At 39.8% G+C, this 12,938-nt stretch overlaps 2 protein-coding genes across 3 annotated transcripts; one reads left to right on the top strand and one right to left on the bottom strand.

Moving 5' to 3' along the window:
• Positions 1–3,245: 3,245 nt before the first annotated feature.
• On the top strand, positions 3,246–5,343 carry LIGB (catalytic LigB subunit of aromatic ring-opening dioxygenase family). The gene is made up of 2 exons (XM_078576619.1): positions 3,246–3,591; positions 4,604–5,343. Exons 1-2 carry the CDS (start codon positions 3,364–3,366, stop codon positions 5,222–5,224), a joined length of 849 nt encoding a protein of 282 aa, XP_078432745.1. The 5' UTR covers positions 3,246–3,363; the 3' UTR covers positions 5,225–5,343.
• LOC144704262 (syntaxin-43-like) lies at positions 4,486–7,527 on the bottom strand. 2 transcript variants are annotated; one of them, XM_078576617.1, is made up of 9 exons: positions 6,949–7,527; positions 6,517–6,796; positions 6,223–6,312; positions 6,037–6,105; positions 5,876–5,953; positions 5,709–5,774; positions 5,543–5,623; positions 5,366–5,478; positions 4,486–5,273 (listed from the first exon to the last, which is right to left on the bottom strand). In XM_078576617.1, the coding sequence occupies exons 1-8, from the start codon at positions 7,155–7,157 to the stop codon at positions 5,371–5,373; spliced, it is 981 nt and encodes a 326-aa protein (XP_078432743.1). In that variant the 5' UTR covers positions 7,158–7,527; the 3' UTR covers positions 4,486–5,273; positions 5,366–5,370. The 2 variants fall into 2 exon arrangements, with proteins under 2 accessions (XP_078432743.1, XP_078432744.1); XM_078576618.1 differs by having other exon boundaries at positions 6,517–6,793.
• Positions 7,528–12,938: the final 5,411 nt, after the last annotated feature.

Here is a 12,938-nt window from a genome sequence, read left to right as displayed (position 1 = left end):
ACGTTCGGGGCGTCACGTCCCAGACGTGCCGTTCCCTACATCGGGACTACGACAAGGCACTATGAAATCACGATAACGATATCGTCATCAACTTGTCGTCTATGGAGTCCCTAAAATTTGTCTTCATTTTCCGCCTACCCGGGGATAGTCACCACCCACCAGGGCTGTTGTTGCCGGCAGCTTGATTCGGGTATAGTGCAGGGACGCGGACGGGACTGTTTTTTCGTCCCAAGACAAAAAAGTGTCTTGTCCGCGAGGTTGGATGAAAACCGGGACAGAAATTCTGTTAGGAAAAGGATTTTGATGATTTAATATAATAGATATTTAATAAAATTAATTAAGTAGTTGAATATACTAGTAATATATAGACATTTATTAGATAAATATGTGATGGAGTATATTAGGGATAATAAGTTTATAATTAAGGTAGAAGCCCAATAAGACAAGGAAAATTGGGCCCAATAACAATTGAAGGCTATAAATATCCAATGTAGCCTCTTTCTAAGGTATTCTTTTTGGTGCTCATTCTCTCTCTTCTCTTGAAAAATTGCGATCTCTCTCTCTCTCTCTCAACTGAAAGTTCTTGAAAGTTCTGGCTGGTGGTGAGGAAATTCAAGACTCGTGGACGTCATCATCTGCATGTTTGTGATTACTGATTCTTCAAGAAAATCCTGGTTAGATTGTTCCATAACTTGTTGAAGGTTCTTGATACCAATTTCTTGATTTCTTGAAATCAAGATACCAATTTCTTGATTTCTGTTGAAATTAATTGACGTCATCATCTGCATGTTTGTGATTATTGATTCTTCAAGAAAATCCTGGTTAGATTGTTCCATATCTTGTTGAATGTTCTTGATACCAATTTCTTGATTTCTTGAAATCAAGATACCAATTTATTGATTTCTGTTGAAATTAATTTGAGGGTTCTTGAAATTCATTGACTTTCGTAAGTTAGAATCTAAAATTGAAATTTGAACATTCATAATTTGAAAAACTGATTTTGATCTTGGATTTCTGAAATCTAAATAACAAGTTGTTTTTGGTTTCTTGATTATGTGAAATCAAATATAAAATCTAATTGAAATCTTGATTGATAAAGATTAAAGATTAAATCACTTTTTACTACATAGTTAATTGATATAAAATTCAATTCCATTTTGATGTTTGCAATTATTTGAAATCATATAACCAACTTTCTTGGACTTCTTGATTATTGAATATATTGACAGCTTTAAATCTATTTGAATTCTTTGATTAATTCACATTAGTTTTGAATTCGATTTCAAAATACTGGAATATTTTAGGCGCCCTAATTCTAATTGATTTTAAGTAACGTTCTTGGAATTCAGTTTTCTTCAGATATAAGAAATTCAATTCGAAAATTATTCATTCATCTTGTAAAGTTGAATTTAAATTTTAGATTAGATGAAATTTAAATAACTATATAAATCAATTTATTGAATGCATTAACTCGCAAATTCAAATACATTTGATATCTCCCATATATATATATTCGATCATAATTGATATACCTATTGGATTTGAATTGATATATCTTTGTTATAACTGATAAGATTTGATACAAGTGTTTGATTTAAATTGATATCATGTAACTACATTGGATCAGAATTGATATAATTGTTTGATTTAAATTGATATCATCTAACTACATTGGATCAGAATTTATATAAGTGTTTGATTTAAATTGATATCATCTAACTACATTGGATCAGAATTGATATAACTATTTGATTTGAATTGATATTTTCTAAATCACATTCGATCAGGATTTACACAGTGAAATTGTTTGATTTATTTTGAGATTTCTAAATCACATTCGATCAGACTCACTATAATTACTTTATTTGAATTGATATTTGTTAAATCACATTTAACTTGAGTTAAGACAATTGATCTTTAATATTGATTGATCTGATTGTCTACTTTGAATATTTCTGATATTAGTAAACATCAATTGATCTCATTGGACTATCTTATTACAATTGAGAAGAATTATTACCAGTTGATATAAGTTTAGATTTTGACTGCATTTGATCATATCCATTGGTAGTTGACATCAATCGACATTTGATACACGATTTGTGACTTGAAAGTTGAAAAACAGAATTTAGGAGAAAACTAGGGTTAGGAGAAAAGTTGACTTAAGGTCAACAAAGATATTGTCATTATATTGCTTTTCAGGGAAGTGCACTAACAAGAGAAAGATCACATCCACTTGAACACGGGATGGTGGCCTGAGACGTGAGGACTTCATCAGCACAGAGTGGACTGAGGAGAGGCTCAGAACGTTGCTGGAAGCTGAGAAGGCACTCGATTGAGGTCGAGGAAGACGTCTGCACCGAGCAAGTGTTTTTAGTATGTGATTACTTGAGATCAGTGCGAGCGATTGTACATCGCGAACAGTTTTTCTCACTTTGCATTTGCCAAAGTGATTAGTGGAGTCAGGGCGACTCCTCAGGCAAGGCGCGGCTGCAGTAAGGGCACATTAGTCCCCCGAAGCAGGGTAAAAATTTATTGTCCCTTGAGTGAAGTAAGAGAGAGTTAAAGAAGGAATCTATATAAATAAAAGAAGTAAAACTAATTCACCCCCTCTTAGTTCAACAAATTCCTCCTGACACGCACAGATGGGATGGTTTTAGTCCATTCGGATGAAAAAACCATCCCATCCGCGTCCCAGGATTGATTTCGAAGGTCGAACGGGACAATCTGGAACCATAGATGCAGGTAATTGGACATCACTTTTTCTCTCTTCCTCGCCGGAGTGACAGTCAGATGCCTCATGAACATGGCATATTTAAACAAAATTGAGCAATAAAATACACTTGATAAACTCGTTATCGGATGACGGCATAGTCTATAAACTCGTCATCTGCTGCATCGTCGGTCGAAGATGGAGGACAGACGGATGACGATGGCCGATCCCTACCTGAAAGGCAAACCCTGGAATGCATTCCAAGAAGCCATTTGGGGGACGACTTCTGTAGGGGTCTTGACGATGAAGAAAAAGTCAAGTTGACCGACCGGTCGGCCTTCTAGAAATTACATGACATCATCTCTCTATTTTGAAAAGGCCGGCCAAACGATTGAATTATGCGACAAGGAAATAAATTATTTATAGAAAAATTGTCGTTTTTCTAGAGTTAATTCTGAACCGCAACATCCTCCTTCTAGAAGGCCATACGACGTCATCTCTCTCTCTAAAGCGAATTGCTGCACCTACCCTTACCGATCCTCTCAATCTCAGACGAAGTTCCCTCTATTTCTCTCGTCGATTACCCAGACTGGTGCCTCTATAGAAGAGGGAGAGGGGAAGGGGAGGAGGATCTATCTCTCTCTCATCGGATGATGGATACGTTCTTCATCTCGCATGGGTCGCCGATGATGTCGATCGACGAGAGCGTGCCAGCGAGGCGTTTTCTGCAATCATGGAGATCGACGGTACTGTCGGAGCCCCCCAAAGCCATACTCGTGATCTCCGCCCACTGGGACACGGCCGCCCCCGCCGTCAACGCCGTCGTCCGTAACGACACCATCTATGACTTCTACGGCTTTCCCAAACCCATGTACCAGGTATCTCTCTCTCCTCTCTATCAATCATTATGTACATCTCTCTCTGTTCCTTCCTGGGAGAAGTTTTCCCAGAGAGGTTCTCCATGATGTTTTACTCTGTTTCTTTATCTTGTGCTTCCTTGATAGGCTATCCCATCCATAATCTCAATTATTCTCCCAATTTCTCCCAAACCCATATAACAGGTATCTCTCTTTCCCCTTCTCTATCAATTTATCCATCTCTCTCTCTTCCTTCATGTAAGAAGATGCATTGGAGAGGTTCTCCATGATGTCTATTCCATCTCTCTATTTATTCATGTCTAGATAGGTTATCCCATCCATAATCTCTTCTATTAACCCAATTTCTCCCAAACCCATATACCAGGTATCTCTCTCTCTCTCTCCCTCTCTATCAATCAATTCCTCTCTCTCTTGCTTCCTGTAAGAAGATTTATTAGAGAGGTTCTCCATGATGTCTACTCTCTCTACCTAGATCTTTCTGGATAGCCTATCCCATCCATAATCTCTTCTATTAACCCAATTTCTCCCAAACCCATATACCAGGTATCTCTCTCTCTCCTCCCCTCTCTTTCAATCAATCCCTCTCTCTCTCTCTCCGTTCATGTAAGAAGATTTTTTTGAGAGGGATGTCTGCTCTATCTCTCTATTTATTCCTGTCTGCATAGGCTATCCCATCCATAATCTCAATTATTCTCCCAATTTCTCCCAAACCCATTTACCAGGTATCTCTCTCTCCTCCTCTTTCTCTTCCTTTCTGGAAGAAGCTTTCTTAGAGGGGTTCTTCATGTTGTCAACTTTATCTGTCCATCTTCTAAAGTATCTATATCTCTCATATCTCTTCTGTATTAATATATCCGTCTCTCTTCTAACCTATTTAAACATCTCATGCAGTACTTTATAGACAGGCTCTTTAGAAGGCATTATATCCTTGAGATCAGGCTACCAAGCCAGGATCTCTCTCTCTTCTTTATTTTTCTGGGGCTGATGATATCTATCTCTCTCCAACACACAGCTGAAGTACCCGGCACCGGGGTCGCCGGAGCTGGCGAAGAGGGTGCAGGAGCTGCTCACCACGGCTGGATTCGGTGGTGTACAGGTGGACAGCCAGCGTGGCCTCGACCACGGCGCATGGGTCCCACTCATGCTCATGTACCCGGCGGCCGACATCCCCGTCTGTCAGCTATCCGTCCAATCACAGAGTAGCCCATTCCATCACTACAACATGGGTCGAGCCCTCGGCCCACTACGGGACGAGGGAGTCCTCATCATTGGCTCCGGCAGCGCCACCCACAACCTCCGTGAGCTCCGGTCCGGGACAGGCCACCCGGTCCAATGGGCCACCGCATTTTCCCGCTGGCTCACCGAGGCCCTCACCACCGGCCAATTCGACAACGTGATCCGGTTCGAGGAGACTGCCCCCTTCGCCCGGCGGGCCCACCCCTGGCCCGAACACCTCCTCCCACTCCACGTGGCCCTTGGCGCGGCCGGGTGCACACCAGCCGCAACGGAAACCCAAACAGATCGGGGGCCCCACGGCATCGCCCAGGCCACTCTCATCCACGACAGCTTCACCAACGGCTCTCTCTCCTATGCTTCCTACCGCTTCTCCAGTCCCCATCATCTCTCTCTCTAGAAGCGCTTCATCTCCTTATCTCTCTCTCTCTTCCATCCTTCAAAATGGGCTGAAATAATGAAACGCTGTATTTTATTACCTTGATGAATGATCACAAGTTAGAGAAATTATTTATTTGATCTCTCTTCTCTTTTGACCTACCTGGGTCAAAAGAGAATAGTCTTGAGGATGAGGAGAGCGATCATCACTAAGCATAAGATGACGAGGACGGTGGCGCACATGATCATGCCCCCCTTCCTCTGCGTCCTCTCCGCCTGCAATCAAGATGGTTAGATCAAGATCACGATTATCATGGAGAAATTCGACGGTTCAGATCACCTTCTCAAGTTGCTTGAATCCCTCTTCCACCGAAGAAGCCACATTCTGGATGTTGTAATCAATCCGGTCCACGATTGTTCCCTGCTCGAAAAGAATGATGTGGAGGAGAGAGAGATGAAATTGGGGGGCAAGAAGTGCATGAGATTGGAGTAAATAGATCGATTACCTGATCTATGACAAGGACAGAGAGGTCTTTCATGATTTGGGCGAGATCGTTGACTGATTCTACCACCTGGGTACATTTGGATATGAGATGACAAAGAGAGAGAGATACAAATGCATAAGAGAGAGAGAGAGAGAGAGAGAGAGAGAGAGAGAGAGATCATCCATTACCTGCTCAATCTCTCTCTCCCTCTCCCTAGTGAAAGCCTCTTTCTTCTTGAGTTTAGACACATGCTGGTCGCCAAATCCCTGCGAATTTTGGATTAAAAAGATGGCCAAGTTAGAAAGATAAAAGCTTTCTTTTAATTTTTATTTTTTTGAGAAATGAGTACTATGTCATCAAAGTCGTCGTAGTCTTCCTCTGATTTGCTCCCGTTGATATTCATCTCCAAATCAACATCCTGAACAGAGATATAAAAGGTTTTGGATGGAATCCCATTAAGAACATGATATATAAGGAATGAACATGATAATAAGACGAACATAAAAATAAAAATAAATAAAAAAAAAAGACGAACCTCCTTTTGTTGTCGGAGGCGCTTCAGGTAGGCAGACTGCTTCTTCCGAAGCTCCATGGAGAGCTTCTGAAGATCCGTGGCGAGTGAACGCTGGAAGAAAGATGATAAATAAATCAATAAATAAAGTTTGAAGAAGAGAAACCCAGAAAAAGGATACATATTATTTTCTTCGTTCGAAGGTCAAACTCAAATATTATTCTGATTGATGAAGAAGAGAAGCGCGGCGCATCAAGAACAAGAAAAAAAAACAAGAATTTGCGTTCATTTCGTCTAATCTTCAAGAATTTAATTCACCTGAACATTTTTTTTGACATTGGAATCTTCAGATGATCCACTGGCAGAAAGTTTCTGCAACTTCTTCTCTGATATCTTCAACAAGTTAGTAATATCTTGGGTAAGAACCTCAACCGCGTGTTGATGCTCCCTTCCATCCCCAAATGACGGCATTAAAGCCTGAGAATGAGCCTTGAATAATTCAGACATTTTTGAACGAACACGTTGAGTATTTGCCGTAATTTCTTCAGATATATCAACCCATGCGGGTGGTAATCCGACGGTAACGGCGCCCCTGCTGCTGCAAAAATAATTCGATCAAGAATAAATTCAAGATCCACCAAGGAAACCCTCAAATCTGAACTGATATTAAGGTTGTACAAGAGAATTGAAGCGCGATTAAGGAATATAATTCGAAAATATGAGCAAAGACGAGAAGAGATCTGAGCGCACCGAGAATTGCTCGGATCTTCTGTGCTGAGCGGCGTGTAAGGCCGATTTGAATGCAATAACGAAGCATTGACCAATTCAATCACCGGGCCGCCGCCTCTGCTCGACGAAGAGGCGTCCCCATGCTGATGAGAAGTCGGCGAAGAAACTCTCACGTTACGAAGAGCATCCCTGTATTTTCTAAAGAGGGGAGTCCGATTCCTCGTCGCCATCAGAGACGACAGCAAAGAGCAATCACCAAGAGCGCAGACAATCAGCTCAATCAGCTAACATAGATCTGAAACCAAGATCTAGATCGGCAACCATTACTCCGATCATTTCCTCTTAAAAAAGAAGAAAAAAAGATAAATCCACACAATCAAGCATCAATGCAGTACGGAGACGGATCGCGGCAGAGAATTCAGCCGTGTTAGGGTTCCACCGATCTAGGGAGAGCAATCTGACGATGAACAGACAGCAAGATCTGAGAACTTTGAAATTGTTCTTGCCCGCAGCAAGGATTCGAGACGGTTGAATTCACCCCACACGGAAACGCCAACGACAGCGAGCGACTCTTCGAAGAGCTGGAATGAAAAACTTAGTCGAACATCGCAGATATCTTCAAGAAAAAGTTTCAAAGAAAAATGTCTTTTTTTCCAAATAACCCCGCAAAAGACTAGATATGCAGAAACCCACCTAGTTTTAAAGAATTTGTGAAGTCCACCTAGTTTTTCTGGAGTTCTCTTTGGGTCAGGAATAGTCCCATGGCCTACTGATGTTGCGCATAGGGTGTTAGATCTCGGAGAGGCACGAGGAGTGTATAAACCCCATGACTGATGGCACGAGGCATGCCAGACAGATATTCTCTCACAGCCTCTCTACTACAAGTCGGAGGAGGCGACCCGGCTAGGTGTGTATGAGGTAGGGAACGGTAGCCGTCACCGTCACATCACACGTCACGGTGACGGCAACGTGACGGATGAGGTGACGGTAATGAAATTAGGGGCCCGTGACGGTGACGGTGACGGATGAGGAACTGGGCGTGATGATGACGCGATGGTGGCGAGGGGCCTCGGACGAGTGATGTGACGGGACGGCCGTCACGGATGACGGACGTGACGGATTTTAAAAAATGACCAGGAAAGCTTAAAAATTGTTAGATTTAAGCTTTTCAATGGCTGAGTTTTCACCATGTAGCTTCGCTAACGCGATTTTTGGCATTTTGCAGAAAAGTCCCTGCATTAATTCACGCGCGCAAAAGGATACCGGCCAAAGATAATTGGAGATATGCCCCTCTAATTCTCTCTCTTCTGCATGGTTGTTTTTCCCATCACACGCGATGGTGATGCCATCCGGTGATGGGGACGTGACGGGGACGTGAAGGGGACGCTGCAAACCATGACAGTGACGTGATCGTGATGGATTTTCCAAAATCCTAGGATCCACATCCGTCCCGTCACGTCCCCGATGTGCCGTTCTCTAGTACGAGGCACTACTGGCTAGCTTGCATTATAGTGCTAAGTGCCTGTATAAAGCTGTGTGGCATCCTCATGTTTCCGATCCCAAATATATTCAAAGGCTTGTCATGTGCCATTGTTTAGGCCGTGTGCATCTAAATTGTGTATCCTACTTATTGAGATGCAGACAGGATGTTGACCTGCACAGTGAGACATGTGACATGATGTGCCTTATTTGGATGCATCCTAGTTATTGAGGAGTCTATCTACTACCAACTGATTGATCAGATCATCAATCTGATAGGGTTTTCAATCTAGACAATCTGTAGTGGTTTGGCCCAAAATTAGGGATCATTGGATCGATCATGTACCTCCATTTGTCAAGTATATAGATCATTATAGCCAAATCATGAGTAAATCTGACCATCCTCAGATTGAAGATCATATTGTATGACTGGTGGGCCAAGCTAAGACACAGCATGCTCGTGATATCAAATTCTTTAAACTAAGTAATTGTAGTAAATGTCAAGTGTAGGTAGAGATTGTAGACGCAGCATGTTGCATCCTTTCTTCATGCAATACCAAGCACCAACATTCTTAGAGGTGCAGCAGAGCGCTTCTTAGGCGGTAGACGATCAAATATAACAGTTGAGAGAGTTGTCGAGAGGAGAAGAAGGGAGAAGAGAGGAAGAGAGACACATTTAGGTTTCTGAAAGGGAAAAACTCCCGTAATTTCCTTTAGGGCATTACATCTCTATTTAACTTAACTTATTGGGTCATTTAGGCCCAATAAGATATTACAATCGTCGGTGTGTAACAGTAATAAAAAAACAAGTATAACAGAATGAGAGTGAATAACTAGACAGAACAAAACAGAGTTCCTAGCCATTAACACTCCCCCTCAAGCTGAGAGTTAATATTCTTCAGTCCCAGCTTGCCTATAAACCGGTTGAGTGTTGGGCTATGCACCCCTTTAGTGAGGATATCTACGCATTGATCAATAAATTGAATATAAACCATGTTGACAATCAAAATCAACATGTTTGGTTTGACCATAATGGACTGGATTTCGTGCAATCTTGATAGCAGACTGATTCTCATACATCAGCTTTATTGGCGTGATGAGTTGAATACAAAGGTCCTGCAGTATGTTCCGAATCCATAGTGCTTCACAAACTCCTAATGCTAGTGCGCGAAGTTCAGCTGCAGCACTGGATCTAGAAACAATAGGCTATGTTTTTGCTTTTCCAAGTGATTAGGTTTCCTCTAAGAAAGGAACATTAGCATGTAGTAGAACGCTGATCTAGAATATTCCTACATAATATACATTTGTTAAGATTTCAAGTTTCGTATGCCCTGTTTCTCAATTGCAAAGAGATAGAATTGGAGGAGAGAGAAAATAAAAAGGGGTCAGATTGCTCCAATTTCAAATGCACAAATATAACGATCTTTATTTAGGATAGTTCTTTATTTACCTCCTATATTTATCTAGAATATTGACCCCCATTCTTCTAGAAAAGAAATCTCAAATCATTTCCCCATTCGAATTATTATTTGGGCATGTTCCTGCATTCTAAGAGAGAATGACATGAGTAAGATTTCTGAAGGAAAATCAACACTCAGCCCGTTGAGCAGGTGAGAATGAGGTTAGTGTGATATGTGTCTTTTTTCAAACTTGTGCAGTAGTCCTTTTTCTTAGGTTATCATCTCTGATATCCTGGGTTTTCACCATCATACATCATATCACCAACTCTAGTTTTCCTCACTGCATATCAGCCTTAATTTACATCACCACCAGCAATGGTAAAATACACATCACTCTCCCTGCTCCATTGCTCATCATCGTGCATTTACAGTCACATCAACCACAATTAACAAAGATAAAACTCATATGCAAACCATTTACACCACCATTTTGAACCATCACCCATCACTACCAGAGCGTTACCTGATTAGTATTAATTTAGAATCAATTATAATTTTACACTAGAAAAAATCCATAAAATTTCCAATTTTGTTTTGTACAATTTGGATAATTTTTTTTTCTCATTGATAATTTCTTACCAGTGGAAATAATTTGGATATGTTAGGTTAATAAGAAAAAAATTCCTACATCCTATATTTTTTTTGAAGTATGATTAAACTAAAAATTCTCTTATTCAATACTTGCTCCATGTAGATTTGAACCTTACTTGCTATATGCTTTTAAGGAAATTATAGCTATTTTTGTAAAAATAAAAAGTCTTAAATTTTTTAATTAACTCTAATTTATGGTTCATCGTGGAGAAAACCCCCAAAATTATATGTCTTAGGTGTCCATACTAGTTTTAGTTTTTGTCATTGGACTCTCTCACTTTCTGCTACAACCAAAATGTTTAGGAGATCCTTCTAGAATCAGTTTAGGAGCTAATAGAGTAGAAGATGTTCAGATTTGACATGGCGAGGACAATGCCGATGTCTATTAGTGGGACACTTGTGTTACTCGTGATGTTCATTTGAGGAACCAAAAGGATAGGGGATTTCATTTCATACATGGTTCGCTTGTTTCTCTTGTTTTGTAAGAATATTGGATCTCTTGTTTCTCTTGAACAGAAACTCTTGAGAATCTTCTAGATTTTATCACTGTCAAGTCACACAAGAAGGGTGAGATTTCATGAGACAAATATATTAGAGGGGTGGGGAAGGATTTCAAGACTGGTTTGCGTGGGTATATATTTATACTCATTAGAGCACCTTTCACATAATTCCTAAAATTTGAGTATGTAGACTGATGTCTATATCTCATGCACATGACTCCTTAGGCCATGTATTTGTGTAATTAATAGCTTTAATGGTCAAATAGTTTATTCACCAATATTATGAATGATCAAAATACACGTGGCCGGAAAGCTAATCACACATTCCACATCTGGTTCATTATTCATTAGTACGATGTATTCACTATAGTACATGTATAATTTTTCTAATGAAGTCCATGAATACATGATCTGACTTAGTGAATTATGATGGGATTATAATACATAGATCACGAATATTTAATCATGCATTCAAAATATTCATATTCAAAGGACACTCTAGAATATCATTAAGTATCAGATATAATACCATTAGTGTCGAAACAATAATGATAGATAGCAGGTGTTCTTTAACAAAAATAGTTTAGTGAATAAATACATAATAATTCTGAAATCTTATTATATCAAACTATCAATCATGTTGATTCATGACATGGTTGTATAAGTGATCCTTAACCTTAAGATATCAAAGATGTCATGTGGTCGGATGATTCTACTTTGAATATGACCTATGAGCTCCTAAACAATATATGCTCGAGCAAGACAATTAGTTCACAAATATGATTTAGTGGTTGAAATATAATTGTCTGCCCTAGGTAAAATAGGAGACAGCTCTAGGAAGATGATGTGATGAGGTCCTTGGCCAAGGTAATGAAATATCAAAAAAGAATCTTCCAATGATGTCAGAATACATCAATACTAGGTCATACAATCAATTAGGGTGTGACAGTCAAACATATTGTAAGTCATTATAGGAGCATGAAACAATTGGATCACTATACTTGCTCAGTAATTGATAACACAAATTATCAACCTATTTCTAAGAAATTTATAAAATATTATGCATTTAAATAAATATATGTGCATGTTATCTAGATTTGAATGATTAAATTTATTTTTATAATGATTTTCTATTTTTTTTGGATTTAATGGCATTTTCATGGATTTTTCTAATGTCATATTCTCAAGAAATTGGTTATCTGATTTGGAATATATATTTTGTGAAATTTTTGACGTTCTTTTTATGGAGATATTAAATTTGGCATAATATATGTTTTTATACAAAATATTTGGATATTTTTCAGAATTCCAAATCGGGTTTGCCATGTGTCGTCATTCAATTTGATTGAATGGGAATGATGTGGGATTCTAGAGGCCGAGATCTCGATGAAGAAATCAAAACGACACACATCGGAAGACTTTTGCAAAATCGTATGACATCGATAAAACCATAAAACGAAGTACCTTTACACGGATCATATTCGTGATTTCTTGGATCCCGAAGCAAGCCGAGTCGAGCTACTCAAATGTGCAGCCTCTAGATGTATCCACACGATCCTCGGCACGTTGGATCTCCTCCTCATCGTTAACAAGTCCCGTTCTACCTCCATTGTCATCGTTACATAATCCTGATAGCATCGGGCATGGAGAGGGTGTGTGGGGAGAATGGAGAAGAAAGGGAAGGCCCCGTGAAAAATTCTGGCATGGGTGAATTTAGTTCAGGGCCTTCCCGTATTTATACTAAGTGGGTATTTTTCATAAAACCCCCCAAAACTTAAGTATATCTTCCGACGTCCAAAAGGCCCGTGTATCAGTCTAGTTAACAACTCCAGCAGCCAATAACCTTTATTGGCCTTCCACATTAATTAACTACCCTTCGTGTTCTAGAAGGCACAAAGGAGTGTGTATCGACTCACTCGTGGAACCTGTTTGTCATCAGTTACTGTGTACGTATAATCCCTCATCCACTTGATGTTCCTTA

The sequence above is a fragment of the Wolffia australiana genome, chromosome 6 (assembly GCF_029677425.1).
Source record: "Wolffia australiana isolate 7733 chromosome 6, ASM2967742v1".
Lineage (NCBI taxonomy): Eukaryota > Viridiplantae > Streptophyta > Magnoliopsida > Alismatales > Araceae > Wolffia > Wolffia australiana.
This window is presented reverse-complemented; position numbering and strand designations above follow the sequence as displayed.

What these genes read in the sequence shown, in the direction of transcription:
- LIGB (XM_078576619.1), top strand. Translation starts at nt 3,364, where the DNA reads ATGATGGATACGTTCTTCATCTCGCATGGGTCGCCGATGATGTCGATC. An exon ending in TTCCCAAACCCATGTACCAG is followed by an intron (nt 3,592 to 4,603) that starts GTATCTCTCTCT and finishes TCCAACACACAG; the next exon opens with CTGAAGTACCCGGCACCGGG.
- LOC144704262 (XM_078576617.1), bottom strand. Translation starts at nt 7,157, where the DNA reads ATGGCGACGAGGAATCGGACTCCCCTCTTTAGAAAATACAGGGATGCT. An exon ending in GAAGATCCGAGCAATTCTCG is followed by an intron (nt 6,797 to 6,948) that starts GTGCGCTCAGAT and finishes TTATTTTTGCAG; the next exon opens with CAGCAGGGGCGCCGTTACCG. An exon ending in GGGAGAGAGAGATTGAGCAG is followed by an intron (nt 5,775 to 5,875) that starts GTAATGGATGAT and finishes AAATGTACCCAG; the next exon opens with GTGGTAGAATCAGTCAACGA.